Source organism: Lethenteron reissneri, chromosome 53 (genome assembly GCF_015708825.2).
Source record: "Lethenteron reissneri isolate LAM-NWPU_2019-01 chromosome 53, ASM1570882v1, whole genome shotgun sequence".
NCBI lineage: Eukaryota > Metazoa > Chordata > Hyperoartia > Petromyzontiformes > Petromyzontidae > Lethenteron > Lethenteron reissneri.
In genome coordinates this window covers 10,527,489-10,548,659 of record NC_083831.1, presented here as the reverse complement: position 1 = coordinate 10,548,659, position 21,171 = coordinate 10,527,489, and the positions used below count along the sequence as shown (strand labels likewise).

The 21,171-nt window shown below is 49.1% G+C and overlaps 1 protein-coding gene across 1 annotated transcript; it reads left to right on the top strand.

The window, feature by feature from the left end:
• Nucleotides 1-3,976: 3,976 nt before the first annotated feature.
• On the top strand, nt 3,977-18,722 carry LOC133356174 (protein farnesyltransferase subunit beta-like). Its single transcript, XM_061573551.1, has 12 exons — nt 3,977-4,251; nt 5,603-5,661; nt 6,630-6,702; nt 7,817-7,908; nt 9,990-10,136; nt 10,931-11,014; nt 11,811-11,897; nt 12,116-12,245; nt 13,789-13,921; nt 15,353-15,464; nt 16,560-16,674; nt 17,710-18,722. Exons 1-12 carry the CDS (start codon nt 4,165-4,167, stop codon nt 17,833-17,835), a joined length of 1,245 nt encoding a protein of 414 aa, XP_061429535.1. The 5' UTR covers nt 3,977-4,164; the 3' UTR covers nt 17,836-18,722.
• Nucleotides 18,723-21,171: the final 2,449 nt, after the last annotated feature.

Below are 21,171 nucleotides of genomic sequence, written 5' to 3'. Positions count from 1 at the left end.
CTCCCCGGCCCCTTCGCGCCCAAGCTTTGCCGTTCTTCCCTGATGACGTCACTGCCGTTTGGAATTCGCAGCCCGCATTGGCGATGCGCGCGCGCCGATTGGCCCCGGGGGTGGGGGGTGGGGTTGGTGGGGGGGGGCGCGTGGGCCAATCGCGTGCGCGAATAAGCGGGAGGTGGGGGGGAGGGAGGTTGTTGGGACGGGTTCCTATGCGCGCTAGGAAATTAAATCGAATGCACGCGGCTCGTTGGTCACGTGACCGTTCCTATTCCGTATCAATACTGGACCTGGTCTACGGAAAGCGCGGTGGCGGTGGGGTGGTGGAGGGGGGGGGTGGCAGGGACGGCCCGCGGTCACGTGCGCGTTTGGTAAATCGACCCGCGTAAACACGCAAACTCCCATTCCGTTCGTCATTGACATTAGTAGAAGGGCCACGGCGCGAAACGTTGATTACGGCACGGTACAAAAGTGAAAATTCGAGTGAATTGTGTCATCGAAAATGCCTGCATTGTACTTTAATTTTACACAGTTGTTGAATGCAGATTCAAGGGCTAAAAAATTAACCCGTAAAAACAGTTTTTCACTATAAATCCTTTATATGCGTGGCGGCTAGAGTCCTCTCGTCCTCTGGCTTGAGATGGCTGCCACCTATGGGTCAGATGATTGCCTGCCACCATTAAGCAATTGGTAATTAAATATAAAAAAATTCCTAAAAAGTGTAAAATTTTGGAACAAAAATTTTTTCACGAAAATAAATTGTCACACACAACGAGTCTGTGTGCAAAATGTTAGCTCAATTGGATCACGGGAAGTGGGTTAAAAAACGACCGAAAGATTTGCACGGTCGTAAGCGTGCAAGCAAGTGAACTTAATATAAAGGATTAAAAAATATCCAAGCGGCCAGCAAAATGCAGTACGAATAACTGTTTAAATACCGTAGATATAAGTTTACACGTTTCTTGAATTTCGCAAGGTTATTATAACAGCTTCGGGAAAAAAAGAGATGATGGGAGGGAATTCTTAACCGGATCAGAGCAAGGGAAGAAGCATAAATCAGAATCATCATTGCGACTGGAGGAATCCGATGAGCTCTGAAGCTCTTTCACATGTTCACTATGGCGGGGTCAACAATGCAGCATGGGCGGGTCAGCAGAAAGAGATGTGTTGTGTGACCTGCAGTGGACTTAGTGGGCCAGTGACTTGAGTGAGTGACTGAGTGGGTGAGTGACTTAGTGAGTGAGTGACTTAGTGGGTGAGTAACTGAGTGGGTGAGTGACTTAGTGGGTGAGTGAGTGAGTGACTAAGTGGGTGAGTGAGTGACCTTAGTGGGTGAGTGAGTGATTGAATGGGTGAGAGACTTGAGTGGGCGAGTAACTTGAGTGACTGAGTGGGTGAGCGACTGAGTGGGTGAGTCACTTAGTGGGTGAGTGAGTGAGTGACTGAGTGGGTGAGTCACTTAGTGGGTGAGTGAGTGAGTCACTGGGTGAGTCACTGAGTGGGTGAGTGAGTGACTTAGTGGGTGAGTGAGTGATTGAACAGGTGAGTGACTTGAGTGGGTGAGTGACAGTGGGTGACTTAAGTGATTGAGTGGGTGAGTGACTGGGTGGATGAATGATTGAGTGGGTGAGTGACTGAGTGGGTGAGTGAGTGATTGAATGGGTGAGTGACTTGAGTGGGTGAGAGTGGGTGACTTGAGTGATTGAGTGGGTGAGTGACTGGGTGGATGAATAATTGAGTGGGTGAGTGACTAAGTGGGTGAGTGACTAAGTGGTAAAGTTATTGAGTGGGTGAGTGACTGAGTGGGTAAGTGACTGAGTGAGTGAGTCACTGAGTGGGTGAGTTTTGCTGTGACCACTGGATGAAAAAAAACCCAGCCAATTTAGACCGAGTCCTCGACATGGATTGAAGAATCAACGAGTGAAATTAATGGCAACAATAACTAGGTTAGTAGCGATGTTAAGAATCAATGAGGCGACTGACCCCTGCTAAGCTAGTGAATCGGTGAGCTTTGGTTCATCAATCAATGTGGCCAATCTCCGTGGAATTCCACTAAGTGCAGTGGTTTGAGTATCCAGCAGGAATCTCATAAGACAAATCGTAACACAACGCTTTTTAAAATGTTCCATCGATTAGTTTGTTCAACAGAGGCAAACGCGCGTGAAAGCCACAGCAACAACGCTGCTGTGGCTTGCGCCGCATAGGGGCCGTCCATAAATGACGTCACGCGATTTTGGACGTTATTTGACCCCCCCCCCCTTCGTCACACGGCGTCACAAAAAGTCAGACCCCCCCCTCAAATATGACGTCACAAAGCTCTGCCATCCCCCCCCCAAATAAAATAAAAAACATGCTTCAAATCGCTTTAAACTATTGTCATTGTAGTGCGTATTTAATGTGGCGCTGCACTCTGATGTTGTAGAAGACATTTATTAAAAAGTCAATTTAATTAAGTAGAACATGTTGTCTATATTTGTTTAAAGTTGCTTTTTTGATGTGACGTCACAAATGTCTCACCCCGCCCTCCTCCCCTCTAGGTGCGTGACGTCATTTATGGACGGCCCCATAGCGAAAGCTGCCAGAAGGGGTCCCTTCTGAATTGGTGATAAACAAAAAAGTTTTTATTTTTGCCGGGTAAAGCCCACTGATCTATATGAGTATTTTTTTACAAGCGACCTGGCCACAATTGATAGCCGAGTGAAGAAAGAGGCTTATGTGGAAATGCTTAGCAGCCAAAAACCTGAGGACCTGGAGAAAAACCCATGCGACCACTGGGAGAACATGCAAACTCCAAACATATAAACGTTAGGATCGGGGCCGAACCCATACCAGTCGAGGTAGTGAACATCTTGCCACCCTAGCATTGGCAAGTGATGCACAAACACAAATAGAACAAGTCAATATCACTGCCTTAAAAGAAAAAAATACACAAAGCTTCGGCAATTGCCCGAAAAAGTGCCAAAGCACAAGGTGTTTTGAAAGAAGGACCATTGCCGGAAACGTCGCCTGTTTACATGCGTTCCCTATTAAGGCCACACACACTCACAACGTTATCGACACATGTGTTGCGTGTTTTGTTATTCATACGTATACAGAAGCACGCTTTTATTTAAATTAAATCTCTACTCATTCAATTCCCAGGGTTTTACCATCCCTTCTAGATTTGAAGCTTTCGTGACTGCAATGATTCATATTCTTAGGTTTTTTTCGGTAAAGTCACGTAGGTAAAAAATTTAAATTAATAAAAGTAAAATAAAAATAAAATAAAAATCACGACGTTTCGGAGGCAACACAAGCTTCCGTCTGCATGTGTATCAAGTAACAGCTATCGTGCTGTGACGGTTCCACTTGAAGACGGAAGCTTGTGTTGCCTCCGAAACGTCGTGATTTTAATTTATTTCTATTAATTTTACTAAAAATTTTTTTTACCTACGTGACTTTACCGAAAAAACCTACGAATATTTTACCATCCCAGTTTACAATCAGCCCAGCGGCCTCCAACCCCCTCGACCCCCGTTGGCCACAGCTGAGACAAATGAACAAACGGAATGGGGAAAGGCCCCCACCCCCGCCCCCCCCGCCCCACCCTCGCCCCGCCCACAACCGCCCAAGCCCCGCCCCCACCCCCCACCGGGCCCCCCCGGCCCCCCCCCGCCCCACCCTCGCCCCGCCCACAATCGGCCAAGCCCCGCCCCCCACCGGGCCCCCCCGGCCCACCCCCGGCCTCACCCCGGGCCCCCCCCCACCCGGAAGAGCTGCCACCGAGCGAATCAGCACGCATCGAAACGCGACGGGGTTGTGGGGCGCGGGGGGGCGTGCAAGCTTCGCCCCCCACGCCCCACGAACGAATCAGTCGTCACGCGAAACAAGAGTTTCCTTCACCGCTTGCTCATTTTGCGAACGCTACACGCCCCGAGGGCGCCCGTCCAATCGGCGCGCTGCTCGCCCGCAGTGCAACTCGGGGCCCCGGGGGCATTCTGCGATGTTAAAGCTCGCAGCCGTTGCGACTGCACGGGGCGCGTTCCTGTGATTATTGGAGCCGTGCAGCCGTGTGGGAGACGTCGTGCGGGGAGGAGGTTGAGTGGACGAGGTTTGGTGGACGAGGTTCGGTGGACGAGGTTTGGTGGACGAGGTTTGAGGCGGTGATTGACGGGGCGAGTAGGAGAGAGGATGAGCGCCGCCACGGCGCCACGGATCGCGCTGAGCAGCGAGGAGTTCACGGACAACGGAGTCGTCAGCCTCACCTCCATCGAGCAGGCGAGCAGAGATGGGAGAGTGGTGGTGGTGGAGAGACGGGGAGAGGAGAGATGGGAGAGTGGTGGTGGTGGTGGTGGAGAGACGGGGAGAGGAGAGATGGGAGGGTGGTGGTGGTGGTGGAGAGACGGGAGAGTGGTGGTGGTGGTGGAGAGATGGGGAGGAGAGAGATGGGAGAGTGGTGGTGGTGGAGAGACGGGGAGAGGAGAGATGGGAGGGTGGTGGTGGTGGTGGAGAGACGGGAGAGTGGTGGTGGTGGTGGAGAGATGGGGAGGAGAGAGATGGGAGAGTGGTGGTGGTGGAGAGACGGGGAGAGGAGAGATGGGAGGGTGGTGGTGGTGGAGAGACGGGAGAGTGGTGGTGGTGGTGGAGAGATGGGGAGGAGAGAGATGGGAGAGTGGTGGTGGAGAGACGGGAGAGGAGGGATTGATGGGAGAGTGGTGGTGGTGAGACGGGAGATGGGAGAGTGGTGGTGGAGATGGGAGGGTGATGGTGGTGGTGGAGAGATGACAGGGTGGTGGTGGTGGAGAGATGGGAGAGTGGTGGTGGAGAGATGGGGAGAGGAGAGATGGGAGAGTGGTAGTGGTGGTGGTGAAACGGGAGATGAGAGATGGGAGAGTGGTGGTGGAGAGATGGGAGGGTGATGGTGGTGGTGGAGAGATGGGAGGGTGATGGTGGTGGTGGAGAGATGGGAGAGTGGTGGTGGAGAGATGGGGAGAGGAGAGATGGGAGAGTGGTAGTGGTGGTGGTGAAACGGGAGATGAGAGATGGGAGAGTGGTGGTGGAGAGATGGGAGGGTGATGGTGGTGGTGGAGAGATGGGAGGGTGATGGTGGTGGTGGAGAGATGGCAGGGTGGTGGTAGTGGTGGAGAGATGGGAGAGTGGTGGTGGTGGAGAGACGGAGAGAGAAGAGATGTCGGGGGAGAGGAGGAGAGGTCTTGACAGGAGAGAAGATAGATGTGGAAACTAGAGAGAGAGACGGGGAGAGATAAGAGCCTCGGGTTGGTCGGGATATGTGAGAGTAGAGAGATTGGGAAAGAATACGAGGGCGGTATGAAGAACGCTCGGGAGCGAGGCGCAGATAGATCCTGGTGCGGGGGGTAACGGAGTGAATGCAGTGGCCAAGCGTGCTTGGCCATGGGTCCTTGGTGCGAGGAATGAAATGTGAAGGTTTTATGGCTCCTGTGCAATGTACCATTCGCTTTCGTATCCCAGCTCCTCCGGCCTGTGGTATATCCGGTGCATCTTGGACCACGGACTCAATAGCCGGTTACATGGCAGTGTGGATAGGAGGGCAGGCGAGAGAGTATTGTCAGGCTGATTTGTACGGTTGGTTTCTTTTTGCAATTCACAGAAGCGCATTGAAGACATCATCAAGCAAGCGTGCTCATTGTTCGAGCCGCCCGCTTCTGAGTAAGGAGGAAGGCACCCGTCTCCAGATTCCCACACTGCACGTAAAGCATCACAGTACACAGACGTGCAGTCAGCATTCGTTGCTGACTGTCAATGTGCATGTCGCTTATCATCGTCATCATCGGCAGCCACGGTCAATACGCTACTGGATGAAGGTCCAATCCAGCCCGCCGTCATCTTTCACAATCGTGCGATAGAACAATCCACCCGGCACCTTCACGCGAGCTGATTTCATCGTGCCACCATCTCCTCGGCAGACGTAGCCTCGGTGGCGTTCCGTCCCTTGGCTGTCATTCCGTCATTTCCTTGGCCATTTAGTTGCGTACGCCAACATAAATACGTAAACACTCTGCTCGTGTGGTTATCGTCGTTTGTCAAGGGCATTCTTACCATTTTTGCAGAATTTTCAGTTTGGCGTTGGGATGTTTGGCCAGTTCCTTTTTAATCAGTGACAGCAGGACGAAATCAGATTGACTGGAGATTAAAACAAAAGTGTGCGCTGGGGCAATGCTCAACTCCTATTAACATTGCACCTCCGATTAGCACGGTTGGCTACGCACGGTGCAAAATAAGTTAAACGTACAGCCCTGAGGCAGTTGTGCGATTTCTACATTCCTATGATGAGGGTCAGAGCTATCCACTGTTGACTTCTCTATAAAGTGGGTGGTATCATTCGTTTAAATCAACCTGGGCGGAATGATGGGCTGAGTCGAGCCCCAATTAAGATTTGAACTCACAACCTTCCTATTGTGAGTCGCTCGCCCTACCGCCGAGCCCGCTGAGCCCGAAGTGATAATACTAAAAGTTCCCTACAGATGGGTGTTACGTACTGCTTCATGGCCACCTCGCAGCAAAAATATTACTTTTAAGTGGTGCACCAACATGTCTTATCGCTGCTTTGGATAACAGCTGTGCAGTGTGTCAGGTTTTCTGTGCTACAACTCGTGCTTTCTTGTCTGCTCTCCCAGACCCACTTTATTTCGAGACAGACATTATCAGTATCTGAAGAAAGGGCTGCATCATTTATCGGACGCATACGAGGTAATAGTGCCCCCCTGTTTGATATGTGTGTGCGTTGTGCGAAAGAGATGGTGATTTTATGCAGTCTGCTACACAGTAATGACTCTTGAGAGACAGGCTCCCAACTAAAATATCTGTGCACCACACATTCAGTCGGTGCTGACTGTTTGTGTGTCTGATGAGTGGTGAGCAGCTTCTGATGAGTGTGTGGTGCATGGTGGATAGCGAGTGTCTGATGAGTGTGTGGTGAGTAGTGAGTGTCTCTGGTGAAGTCAGTGTAAGGCGAGTCGTTAGTGGCGTGAGTGAGTGTCTAGTAAATAGTATAATTTGAGCAAAGCTAGACCAAGGCATGCGTTGACACAAGCAAAACTTTTGTCCGAGTTAATAAGCCGCATTTGTTGCCAATAAATGAATGTTACATGGGACCTCGTGGCAGGGCAATGAGTGGCAGATATTACGATTGCACTTGTTATTTTAAATGTGCATTTCATACTCAACCGAATATGTGGACACGATCAGTCGCTGCACACGCCAGCTGATGCAATAACAGAGCCAGACCAGGGCATCTTTAGGATGCTGAGGGTTCCATGTTATTACCAGAGGCTTATAGAGCCAAACTGAGGCACGTTTAAGGTTCTTAAGATGGGATGCGAGGACACCAACGACCACTATTCCTGGTTCAGCCAATCCCGGGTTCTTGGTCGGTCACGTAAGGGTCATCCATTAAATTTCGATTTAAAGCTTTCGTGACTGCAGGGATTCATCTTATTGGTTCTTTCGGTAAAGTCACGTAGAAGGGAAATAATAAAATAATAAAAATAAAACCTAATAAAATAATTCTCACGACGTTTCGGCCACAACGCAAACAGCCATCCTCAAATATACGCTCCAAGCGTGGTGGTGTTTCATTCAGACGCTGTCTTCCCGACAAACCTGTTCTTCACCTGAGGACGGCTGCTTGCATTGTGGCCGAAACGTCGTGAGAATTATTTTATTATGTGTTATTTTTATTATTTTATTATTTCCGAAAGAACCAAGAAGAGGGGTCATCCATTAGTTTTGCCGTGTATGGCGTCAGCGGCAGAGCTCCGGGTTCTTCGGTGGAAACGCGACCTGGCTGTGTCTGTGCCCCCAGTGCCTGGATGCCAGCCGGCCATGGATCTGCTACTGGATCCTGCACGGACTGGAGCTGCTGGATGAGCCCGTGCCCGACAGCCTCGCTTCGGAGTACGTGCCCCAAAACGCGGCTCTTCTTTAGTAGCTGCACTCGGTGGCCGTGTGTCGGAGGCTTTGCAACACAGGCTTGGTAGTTTCCTAAACCCCTTTCCCATTCCGATGACGTACACGTACGTCAACAGTTTTTCTTCCGATTCCGATTACGTACGTTTACGTTATCGGAACGGGATCGTTTCCGAACGGAATTTGAAGTAAAAAGGCACGTGGGAGGGTGTGTGGCACAGTTTGGCGCCAGCTGTCGTAGAGCGCGGTCGTGTCGCTACGGTTCTGTCTGGTGAGTACAGTACAATGTCTTTAAAAACAGCAGCGCTACGCCTTTCTAAATAAAATTAACGCTCACCGCTTGCGCGTTCCGAGATTCAGCGGTGAGCGGGAGCCACCCTGCTATTTGCAGATGTCTCAGAACGGGAAAGGGGTTAACAAAAAAAGGACTTTAGAAAGATTTTCACCTTCTTGGTTCTTTCGGTAAAGTCACGTAGAAGGGAAATAATAAAAAATAAAACAATAAAATATTTATGTTTTATTTTTATTATTTTATTTACAGCACAGCGGTGTGACAACAATGCACTTGAAAATATTTTGATTTAAAGCTTTCGTGACTGCAGGGATTCATCTTCTTGGTTCTTTTGGTAAAGTCACGTAGAAGGGAAATAATAAAATAAAATAAAACATTAAATATTTTATTATAAAATATTTATTTTTATTATATAACAAAAAATATAAAACAATAAAATATTTTATTATAAATATTTTATTATGTTTTATTTTATCTATTTTATTATTTCCCCTCTACGTGACTTTACCGAAAGAACCAAGAAGATGAATCCCTGCAGTCACGAAAGCTTTGAAAACGAAAGATTTTCACGTGCATTGTTGTCACACCGCTGTGCTGTGACTGCTGTCACTTTAAAACATGTTGTGGCAGCCATATGATTGGATCTCCTGAAAGTCACTTAAAAGTATTTCAAGCATTATAAACTTAACGAAGATTCAAATTCACGTCAGACAGCCTTTGGACACAGCCAAGTTACGTCCGTAATGCATGCACAAGATAAGAGCCACTTGTTTTTTTACTCACATGGCATAGCAGGCAATATCCGCTGATTTAAAAAGTTCCTCTGCATGTGGCTCTGGAGCCGCGTGCAGCTCCTTAAGGACTGCAGTGAGGCTCTTGAAATTCGAAAAAGATGGCTCTTGTTGTTATTTGGGTTGCCCACCCCTGACCATGGAAGTCCAGTTCACCATGGAAGTCCAGTTTACCATTGGCAGGGGTTGGACCCTCTGCGGCTCATTAAGGACTGTTTCGTGACGTTATTTATTAGGGACCCACCGTTTCGTATTGACGTGCTTTGCGGCTCTTGAAATATTGAGTTTTTTTACCGAATGAGAGAAAAAAAATTGCACTTGTTATTTTGGTTGCCGACCCCTGCTCTATAGACACATTGGGATGGTGATTTTCGCTATCAAATGCAGTTTTCCACAAGCACTGCAACCCACTCGAACATCATCATTGTCCGTAGTTGGTCACTGCCCCAGGTGCACGTACTCTGATGTGTTTAAAAACGCAAAAAAATGTGTGGGTATGGACACAGTATAAAGGGGCCATTTGCAGTGACCGGAGTGGCTGAGCGACGTAAAATTAGATATGCAGTTGTAGCAAGGTTGTAAATATTCCCCTGTAGTACCCGATTTAGCGCGGCTAAGATGCTGGCAGTGACAGTAAATTATCGTTTGCGGGCTGCATCGAAGCTGGAGGTCTTGTGTGGCCACGGTCCATGACTTCCACATTCCGGCTATATACCTAATTATATATATGCCCCATCATTGAATTCGTAGGAGTACAACAAATGCACCGCTGCTACTGGTCTATGAATAATTGTATCAATACATCTTAATTTCAAATGTGACATTTCCAAACACTGTATTGGCTCAGCGGTGACGAGTGCTGTCCGAAGCTCGCTTGAGCAGGGAGATGTCGACATTCGACCTGCGATGCTATGCCGGTGAATCAACTTGCGTTGGTGAGCCGGTGAATCAACTTGCGATGCTGAGCCGCGTGCTGCCGCGTGCAGTGTGTGTGCGTTCCTCAAGCTCTGCCAGTGTGCGGACGGCGGCTTCGGGGGCGGCCCGGGACAGCAGGCGCACCTGGCGCCCACGTACGCGGCCGTCAACGCACTCTGCATCCTGGGCACGGAGGAGTCGTACGCAGTCATCGACCGGTAGGTAGCCCCATGCTTTCACTCCGCGCCACACCGTTATCCCACTCCGCACCGTACTGGTAACCCCACGCTTTCACTCTGCGCCACACCGTTATCCCACTCCGCACCGTACTGGTAACCCCACGCTTTCACTCTGCACCACACCGTTATCCCACTCCGCACCGCACTGGTAACGCCACGCTTTCACTCCGCACCACACCGTTATCCCACTCCGCACCGTACTGGTAACCCCACGCTTTCACTCTGCGCCACACCGTTATCCCACTCCGCACCGCACTGGTAACCCCACGCTTTCACTCCGCACCACATCGTTATCCCACTCCGCACCGCACCGGTAACCCCACGCTTTCACTCTGCGCCACACCGTTATCCCACTCCGCACCGCACCGGTAACCCCACGCTTTCACTCCGCACCACATCGTTATCCCACTCTGCACCGCACCGGTAACCCCACGCTTTCACTCTGCGCCACATCGTTATCCCACTCTGCACCGCACCGGTAACCCCACGCTTTCACTCTGCGCCACATCGTTATCCCACTCTGCACCGCACCGGTAACCCCACGCTTTCACTCTGCGCCACACCATTAACCCACTCTGCACCGGTAGCCCGGACGTTCACTTCGCACCGCACTAGCATTCCATGCTTTATTTCTGCACTGACCTCGTAGCCTACTCTTTCACTCTGCATCAGAACGTGAGCCCACAATGTCACTCGACACTGTCGCACTGTGGTACGCACTGTGTTGCACCGTGGTATGACACTGTGCTGTGCTGCACTGTGGCATCGCACAGGGAGAAGCTGCAGAGTTTCCTGTACCGCATAAAGCAGCCCAACGGAGATTTCTGCATGCACGAAGGAGGAGAGACGGACGTCAGGTAACGCGGCCACCTGGGTTTAAAACCGGGTTCTTGAGTGAAGTGAGTTGATGGTCTTGGGGGCTGCATCGGTTTGACTGCCAAGTGTTGAATGTTACTCTGAGTGGTGGGGTGGGTAGGAAAGTGCTGCCCCCTGGCTATGTGGACCAGAGGCATAGCTGTCAACCCCTTATCAGTGCCCTACCTTATTACAGACCAAATCAGACCTACTTGGTCATCCCTTGTAAATCTCAACGTTCATCCTACAAAGTCCCATCACAAAGGAGAAACACATACAAGGAGACCATTTTTTTGTTGACCATATTGAAACAGCTGAACTCAATTTGCCTGTACAAGAATGAGTAAACCGTATGGATTGACAGGTGTGCAGAGGTCACTTGAAGAGATTTTCAGTGGTAGTTCTGTAGTTTCCACTTCCGTTGGCCATTCTCTAATATGAAGCATTGCACTGCTGTGCGAGGTATCCGAATGGATTCTTTGTTTTATGCAGGGCTGAGTGCATTAATAAATGGACCAGTTGCAAGCACGTGTGTTACCTTTGTACTCACTTTGGATGACACGTTGAGAAGGGTCACTGGAGTGTGCATGTGCTATAGAGTACGCGAGAGTACATGGCGGATATCCGAATGGATGCTTTGTCTCGTGACAATATAGGGATGGCACAATTGGGAAAAAATGTAGTTAAAAGATATATAGAAAAATATTAAACCACCGTTGACTTCCCATAAAGTGTTCGGGTGGCACGTGGCTTCGAGGGTGATTTTGTTGAGTTTTTTGTTCTTGCTGTATCCACTAGGAGCGCGTACTGTGCAGCCTCTGTGGCTTCCCTCACCTACATCATGGAACCCAAGCTCTTTGAAGGAACAGCCGATTGGGTGGTCAGGTATTGCACCTTAATAATTTCCCGATACTCATCTAACGCACCGATGCGCTGTCATCCTCCGTATCTACACGTGTGCCCGTTTGTGTCTCGCGGTTAATATTGGGGAGTGGCGGTGCAGTGCTAGGAACCCTGGAGACCCGAGTTTAATTCCTACTCACGGCATACCTCTGCACGCGCATGCGTGCGGTTGTGTTTGCCCTCTATCGCTTGTACCGCAGTTGTCAGAACTGGGAGGGTGGCATTGGTGGCGTGCCAGGCATGGAGGCGCACGGTGGATACACGTTCTGCGGTCTCGCCGCCCTCGTGATTCTGCGCAAGGAGCGAATGTTGGATCTGCAAAGACTTCTGGTGTGCACAGTCACCCTTCCCCATCGTTCCTCGCTGAATGAAACTGCTACGATCAGCTTTGTAATGTAATGGTTGTTGATAATCATGCACTTGCGCAGCCCTTTTCACAGCTTAGCGCTGAGCCGGCTTCATTGAGATCCTGGGTTCATATTTAGGTGGGCCGTCCACTGTGATTACACTGGGTTCTCAAGTGTAGCGAGTAGATGGCCTCAGCCTGGTCACCAGTTATTGCACAGAAAACCACCACATTGAAATTGGTTCTGCACTAAAGGTGACTAAATTATAGGTCTGAAAACTAAACAAAAATAGCCTTTTGTCGGTCACATGACGAACAATAGCGGGAAAGTGCTGTGCCCGACGGCATACGCCAGTGTTAACTTGAATGGAGCTCAGAAATAGCTCTGTCACATCCGCTTCCACGAGCCATTCTCTAACGTGAAGGGTTGCACCGCTGTACGAGAAATCTGAACGGGCACGTCATCTCACGACATGATGCCGACGGCAAAATTTTAGACGATATTAGATAAGGAGACATTGTTTAAGAGAAGCACGGAGATGCTTTGACTCTGGACCAGGGGCCTGAAACCTGCAGCTGCGGAGGCGCGCATGGCTCTTTGCGGACTGCTCCGTTATGTAATGTACAGCGGTGCCTCGGTATACGTCGTCAATTCGTTCCAGAAGGTAGGAGGACTTATACCGAAAATGACGTATACCAAACGAATTTTTCCCATGAGAAATAACGGGAAAGGAAATAATCCGTTCCAGAGTATAAGAAGTTATATTTTATATGGCATATTATACATTAATGGGGTTGTATAAAATAATTTAGACACTACTTATTACTAAAATGCATACATAAATTAAAATAAATTGAAAAAAATAAATTGTAACGTCACTTTACTTTGCTGAGAGGAGTTGATAGCCTACGAGGATGGTGGTGAGGAAGGGTGGAGGAGGAGATGTTATTTTTTGGAAGGAGAGTCCCCTTCCATTTAAACTTCAGGAAGCTGAAATTCTGGGGTTTTTTCTCTTTTCTGTCTTTTTTTTTCTTGACTTGGACCTGGTTGAGGCTCACCAGGTTTGAGTTTTACTAAAAACCTGTCCACTGAAGTTTGTTTTTGCCTTCTTCTAAGAATGTTCTTGAAGTGTGACATTGTCTGGTCATTCCACAAAATACTGTTACGGCTTGTTAGAGCCGTAACAGTGTTGTGTACGCGGGTACTGTACGCGGTGACTCATCCCGACCCATACAAGTTCTAGCAAGCGCGTCGTATCCCAAGCAAGATGTCGTATCCCAAGACATTTTTTCTTGTCAAAACACGACGTATACCAAAGTCGACGTATTCCAAAGCAGTCGTATACCGAGGTATGACTGTATATATGTATGCATTGCGGCTCTTGAAATATTGCGTTTTGTACCGAATTAGAAAAAAAATAATGGCTCTCCTTGTTAATTTGGTTGTCGACCCCTGCCCTGGACAATCGGGCCAGCGTGAGGCTAACGATGATTCGTGCTCCTCCTGCTCTCTGCGTATGGTGGCAGCGGTGGGTCGTGAACAGGCAGATGAGGTTCGAAGGCGGCTTCCAGGGCCGTACGAACAAGCTGGTGGACGGCTGCTACTCGTTCTGGCAGGCGGGGCTGCTGCCCCTGCTACATCGATCCCTAATGAATGAGGGTAAGGCTCGTCCCCCCCCCCCCCCCGTTCTCCCTTTCCCCCCCCCCAATACAATCCCTGCCATTCCCTGCCTTGCCACTCATCTCACACACTGCTGCACTTTAAATGGCATGGGGGAGCTGCCCTGCAGTGTAATGGTCAGCGCTCTGGACTAACAATCAAGAAGGAGAGGGAGGGGGCAGGGGGAGGTCACCACTTCGATTTCCATCTCTCGGCGCAGCGGTTGAAACACACTACGGTGTAGTCGATCGACAGGTCGTGTGTGCTGGGGCAAAGTGTGTGTGGGTACGCTAACCTCTTCCAAGAAGTCTGCTCGGCGTGGAAGAGTAGGCCAAATATCCATTCACCAGAGGGCCTTCCGTCAGCAGTGTCGTGAGCAAGCATTTGCGGGGCCGCCCCTTTGCCGTTACAAAAATGGTCGTGACGCCGTATGGCTCCAGACAGATGTGGGGGATTAAAGGTTTTCTCGAATGGCCCTGTTGCATGAAGAGGCAAATATTTGTGAGATTAAAGAGAGACGAGCAAGAGACCGATAAAATAGCTGTGGGCAAGAGATGACGGCGAGACAAACAAGAGCGAGATGAGAGAGCTCAGAGATGAGAGGCGCGGATCGGCGATACGTCCTCGTGACGTCACGTTGCCATGCGGCTTCACAAAGTCGCATACGATGTCACGTGGCCCATCAGTGCGCACTTATTTTATCACGTGACCCTATGGAAAATACAGACGAAGAGCCCTGCGCAAGTGCACATTCAGAGAAGTCATTGCCGTAAACCATCATGGCCAATGCATTTACCATGATCAACCGTGGCGTCTTGGGAGTGCCGATGCCGGCAACGTTGCCCCTCACATTGCCCCATCAGTTTTATCTTTGACTTGATCTCTCAAAAACCCTCCAAGCGCCGGGCCTCGATTGCTGTAAAGACAGTGGATTGGGCTCATTGACCCGCCCATCTCTGAAAAGGAGCTTCAGAGCTCATTGGATTCTTCCAGGCTAAATAAAGATTCTGATTCTGAATGTGTGCGCGTGTGTGCGTGCGCACATGTTTGTGCTGTTCAGGGAGTAAGCGCTGAGCTTGGTCCCCTGAGCTGCGGGGAGCGGTAGTGTAGTGGTTAGCACTTCGTACTACGCACTCGGTGATTCCCATTAATGGCCAACACCAGTGGCGATTATCTGAACCGGTCCTGGGCCTCCCCTGTATGTATGTACGATGAACATCTTTTGTACCTCACGTAACCAACCGTGCCAATCTCGTGCGATGTGTAACATCACTGCTAGGGAGACAAAGGCGGCTGGGAATGGCGCTCACCGCTCGCCCCCCTCGTGTGCTGTGCCCTGCCTTCATAGGTGCTTCTTGCTAACATGCACTTGCTCCAAAAGTCGAAGGCTACACGGGGGATCTTTGTCTTGTCTTTGTTTACGCTGTTCAGGGGACCAAGCGCTGAGCGAGCAGCGCTGGATGTTCCACCAGGAGGCGCTGCAGGAGTATCTGCTCATGTGCTGCCAGCATGTTGCCGGAGGGCTGTTGGACAAACCCGGAAAGTAGGGCCCTTCCTCCTCGAGTCATCTTTATACTTTAGTCCTCTGCACAATGGCTCAAATTTCCACCATCCTGTCCCATTTTGAGCTTTCTTCTTCATTTCTCTGAACGGCAGCCCCTTCCTACCTCGCCTGGCATACAGGAGGTCATGGGCTTGATCCCGACCCTAACGCCTGAATATTTGGCGTTTGCATGTCTCTCTCCCCGTGGTCGCGTGGATTTTTCTCTGGGTCCTCCGGTTTTTCCCCTCCACATGTAAAATTAACATGTGTTTAGAGTATTTGCTTACTAAAACTTCCACGTGATGCTAAGCCACTTCGTTGGGCTATCATTTGTGGCCAGGTCGCTTCTGAAAAAGAGCTATATAGCTCAGTGGGTCTTACCTGGTAAAATAAATGAATGAAAGTTAAAAAAATAGATATTTTCGTAAGTCCCCTCCTCCTTGAGTCACCTTCTTCTTTACTCCTCTGCCCAATGGCTCAAACTTCCACCATCCTGTCTACCGGACGTCTGTGAAAAAGAGCTTTACAGCTCATGGGATTCCTCCAGTATAAATAAAGATTTTGACTCCAATTGCCTTGGAACCTTCTCTAGAACCTCGACATTTATCTTTCTTTCCATCCAACTGATTTTCTCCATTCGATGCCAAAACCCACATCTCAAAACGTCGATGTACCAGGGTGACCAAAAACACAAGGCTTGCTTCTCAGGGCACGTACTGGGCCAGGATTGCGGTTTCTGTTTGAAAGGACGAGAGAACAGGCAGTTCCTCTGTGCCTTTATCTGAGTGAATGACAACGGCATATGCTTTATATACTTTTCCTTTTTCTGGCAGTTTTTTGTAAAATGTGTTTTTTTGTTGGAATTCGTACTTGTGTGCCACTGCCAACACAGCATCACCAAAATAGCTTTCATTTATCGCCAAATAACAAACGTCTTAAAGTGCAGCTTTCATCCCAGGGGACCCTCTGATGGCAGCTGTCCCTGCTGTGGTGCCATTTTACTAGTGCCCACAGCCTCTTGCAAGCAAGCAGCAAGGGCTTGCGGATATCGGCATGCGGGAGTTTGTGTTGATTGCTTTGCAACTGCCGTTGCAGGGCGAGGGACTTCTACCACACATGCTACTGCCTGAGCGGTCTCTCTGTGGCTCAGCACTTCTGTAAAGACGGCTTGTCCAAGGATACCATCGTTGGGAAGGAGAGCAATGCCCTGGTGGGTGACGTCTGTTTGCATGTGCACAGTGGCTTTGGGCGCTGAGAATACGAACCCAGAGAGCAGAGTTTGATTCCCGGCCATGGATCAAAATCAGTAGCGAGTCCCCTTCTCAACTGGTCCTTGGTGCGGTGTGCAAACAGTACTGGGGAAACAAAGATAACCGGGCCTGGTGCTGGGCTACATGGCCCCCTCATATGCTATACTTCACCACGCTGGTTAGTGCGGGTTGGTAAGGCAGAGGGGAGTAGGGGTTGGGACTTGTTAAGCTATCATTCTCCACTTATGTTAGCCATGGCAGGAAATCGAATTCGGGTCACTGGTTTCATATCGCAATGCCGCTAAATCCCGGCACCACCACTCCCACCCTTGATTGTCCTTCACCGCAAAGTTGGTGCAAAATGTGGCTCCCAGCCTATTGACCGGTACGTCTAGGACCAGTCATGTAACTGCCTGTGCTCCGCAGACTGCACATGTTGCCAGTGCAATGGCGCATAGCTTCAAGGTCGGTCTCTTGACCTATAAATAACAATACTTTCCTTTTATATTGTGTAATTCGTGCTAATAGCATTCCATAATGCTGTAAAGCCCTCCACGACCAGAGACCCTGCTATCTGAAGGATATTCTCCTCCTACTGCCCTTCCATCTGCCAACAAGGGATTGCTAAACATCCTGAGGGTGCAATTATAAACACGGCTCCCACCCTGTGAATTCCCTACGTCATCGAATAAGGGACTGTCTGACCGTCAAAAGTTTAAAAAAACTAATTAAACCATTACCCGCTTAACCTGGCATTTACAGATGAAGACTAACATAGCATCGCCAAAGTTACGGTTTAAATTAACGTGGTTATTATTTTCATTGCATGTTTTTTAAAATATTTATTGGAACGATAATGTACCCAGGCGCCTTGTCTTAAGAAATGCACCTTTAAAGAAATGAAGTTTAGATGGATTTCTTGACGTGGGCAATAACGCCCTGCTGCTGCTGCTGCTAACTGTCACCGCTACGACTCGCCTCTTCCCCTTCGGCAGCAACCGACCCACCCGATCTACAACATCGACCCCGACAAGGTGGCCAGAGCTCTCGTCCACTTCTCCAAGTTGGGGATTCCGATTCGCGTGTGCCCTGCTGACGAACCGGACAAGTTGAACCCCTGACGCAGACACTGACCCCCCCCCCCCCCATCCCACACCACCCCTTTGCCAAAGTCCAAGCAACACTCCCAACTCCCACTCTGGCTATACGGCCCTCGGGACACTAGGATGCAACATGGGCTGTCAGGACCGCGTCGTGCAGCGTGGCGAGTGAAAAGTGGCGAAAGAGCGAAATATTGCTTCCGCAATGGGTGCCGCTACTCTTGGGCAATGTTGGGGGAAAATCCTCGCTGGCAATTGTCACAGGCGACAACGTTTGCTGTGTAACAGCAATGGTGTAACCTGTTGCAAGCAAGATGGGTAAGAGAGATGGAGAGACTCGGAGACGAGGTAGAGATTAATGGTCACTTAGAGGCGGTGTGTCTTGATGCCATGTGACGCCACAACGTCCACTGACGTGCCGTCATGTGACTTGCCAGTTACACTTTATGTTGCTTTAAAAAATATGAGAACCCAGCTCTCGGGAATGTTTGGGGAATTCATTGCATTTGCTATGATCATCTGTGGCAACTTGGTACCAAAGTGGTACAGAGTGTTGGGGTTCTGTCGAGCCAATGAAAACTGTTGAAAAGTGTGGCTGATGAACAGTGATTGGTCTACAGGGCACACACCCTCGAGCAGTCATGTGACCTCTGTAACCTCACGGGAAGTTGTTATTGTAGGTGCCTGCTAGGTGGAGCAACGATCGGATACGTCCATGTTTGGGTAACGCTTTTTTCTCCCCGATGGAAAGTGGTGCAGCAACTGTTGCAAGTGACAATTAGAAGCAACGATTCTTGCCCAAAAATTTGCCCTAGTGTGTTATGGCCTTCGGCGATGCTTCTATCACAAATGTTGAATTGAAAAACAATGTTCTCAGTGTACTTGCCTTATTAAAAATTGGAAAAGAGCATCGTACTGTGACAGAATTTGAGTTTCTCAACGGATGCGATTTACGCGGGAAGCGGCGTTGTCGTGGTTCGCATACCGCAGTCACCACATTGGCGACCCAGGTTCGATTCCTGAGCATGGTGTGCAAGCAACCAGCCACAGCTGGAATTTACTCCTGACCTGGGTCTCTATATCTGGACCAAGAAATGAGCACCCAGTGTGGTCATTAATGACATCCAAAATCAAGAAGGCAAAGGTGACGGAGCATACCTGTGCTGACATTAATAGGCGCTCTCGTGAACAAAGCTTTTCCTGGCATTGACTTTATGCAACAACATTGTGGCATCCTAGTGTTCGGAGGGTCTCCGAAATTTCCTTGCGTCGTTTTACAAAATAAACACGCAAACTGAGCTTTGAATTTCTAAAGCGCAAGTCCTTCTGTTTGATCATGCAATCTTTTACAGTGGTTGAAATCTTAACGTGATAAGTACTTGTTCAAACATTAGTCCGGAAGGCCAATTGGCTGATTCTTGAAACAAGTTTTCATCGTGGAGAGATGAGACCCCCCCCCTGTCCATTATTTAATCAAACAAAGTGTCTCATCGCATAACCCCAGACAGGCTGCAAGAGTCTCAACGCCCACCTGCAAGCGATAGGGCAGGACAGCGGCTCCAATCGGCATCTCTTCAGTCGACTTACTATATCCAGCATGGCCCCACGTGACAATATAAAAAAAACCCATTGTGAAACTTACGAGATACCGACACATTCTGTCAATAACACTGCCCCCAAAAGGAAATGTTATAGGTGGCATTGGCCACCCTTCTTCTCTGCCACTGCCTGAAAGCAGGCTTGAGGGTTAATTGGAAATAGCAACGCTTACGTAGGGGTTTAGATGGCCAGCCAGGAACCTCATTGGGTGCGGAATGAACTTCTGTCATCCCGTCGGGAAGTGAGTTATAAGGGGCGACCGTTCGCGATGCGTTCTGTTGAAGTTCGCCACGGATGCAGTGCAGGTCGTCTTGTAAATCATCGCCCACCCGTGCATCAGATGTCCACTAGAGTGGGAAGTGACACGTTGCAGTTTGTGTTGATCCACAATGTGACACCGAGGCTCGACTCCCTGTAGGCAGCTCTGAAAATAGACCTCTATTTGTGCCTTAACATCGTTTAAAATATCTGGGATGTAATGGATGATAAAACCTGATGTAAGTGAATAATGGCAATCGCACCGTTGCACTCCATTGCCCTTTTTAATGATGGCCATATTGTGGAAGTCGACCTGATGAGATTTCTATTGTTTCTCAAATTTGGCCTCCATGGCCCATGCTGCCATCAACCCTTGAGTAGAACTGGCATCGTCATGATCTTCATCATACATAAAGGGCCAGGTTCACGTGTTAATGAACCGGCCGTCAGAACTTCACGTAGTCTTGGCGATTTGTCCCATTGTTGGCAATGGAGATGAGTTTTTACCAAATATGTTGGGCGGGAAAAAATACAATTGGCAAGACATGATTCAGGATCGACATATTTGCTCTAACAAATGTTAAAACTTGCAGCATTCATGTGTCGTCATCGCCTTGGCTGGAATACTGTTTCGGTTGACGTTTGCGTTCAGAAGAGTCCACAGGTTTAAATTTTCAGCAATTCGACAATAAAACTGAAATGTATCGGCTTGTTCTGCGTTACCTGCCTGTGTTGGAAGCTTTTGTATGTTGTGCTCGGGTTATCACGGTGGATGTACACTTTCCTCCAAAGTAGTTCCCATTCCAGATTAACTATTACACATAAATACAGGACTTATATTATTACATTTCCATCGGGAAACGCTTTCATCTGTTTTCCAGTCTATTAATGCTTTGTTCTATATCTCTCAATTTCATTGGTAGGGTTGAGTGGATTGTATATTTTCAAAGGTGTTCGAATTCTAGATACTGCTGTTCCAGGACCAGTCATTACCAGTGTCTCGTGCAGTGGTTCTCAACTCTGTCGACATGGTGCCCCCCCCCCTACCAGGCAAGGCCATTGGGCCCCCCATGCCCCCTCCCAGGTTACTCAAGCCACAGTATGTTCCCAGGTGCATTCAATATTTCTCCTGCACGGTGACCATGCCAAAGCCTGCATCCCCCGTCCCCCCTTGGAAGGGCACGACCTATGGGTTAACAACTACTGGCTATAGTGTTGTCCTGTCAACTTCCTGCGAACTCGAATTTTCCATGGAATTATTTAGTTGTTTTAAGGGAAATTGGTGGCAGAAAGATGACTACTTAAGAGTATTGGCACAAGACGGAGGAAAGTGGAAACATGACGAAATATGCAGTGGCCACCAAAATGCTATTTGGTCATGGATCCTGACAATGATTTAAGGGTGCTGGTAATTTAAATCATTGATAAATTAGCTCGATAGTATTTCTTTTATATGACCACATGAAGCTATGTTAATGTTGCGCTTTGAGATTCATTTCA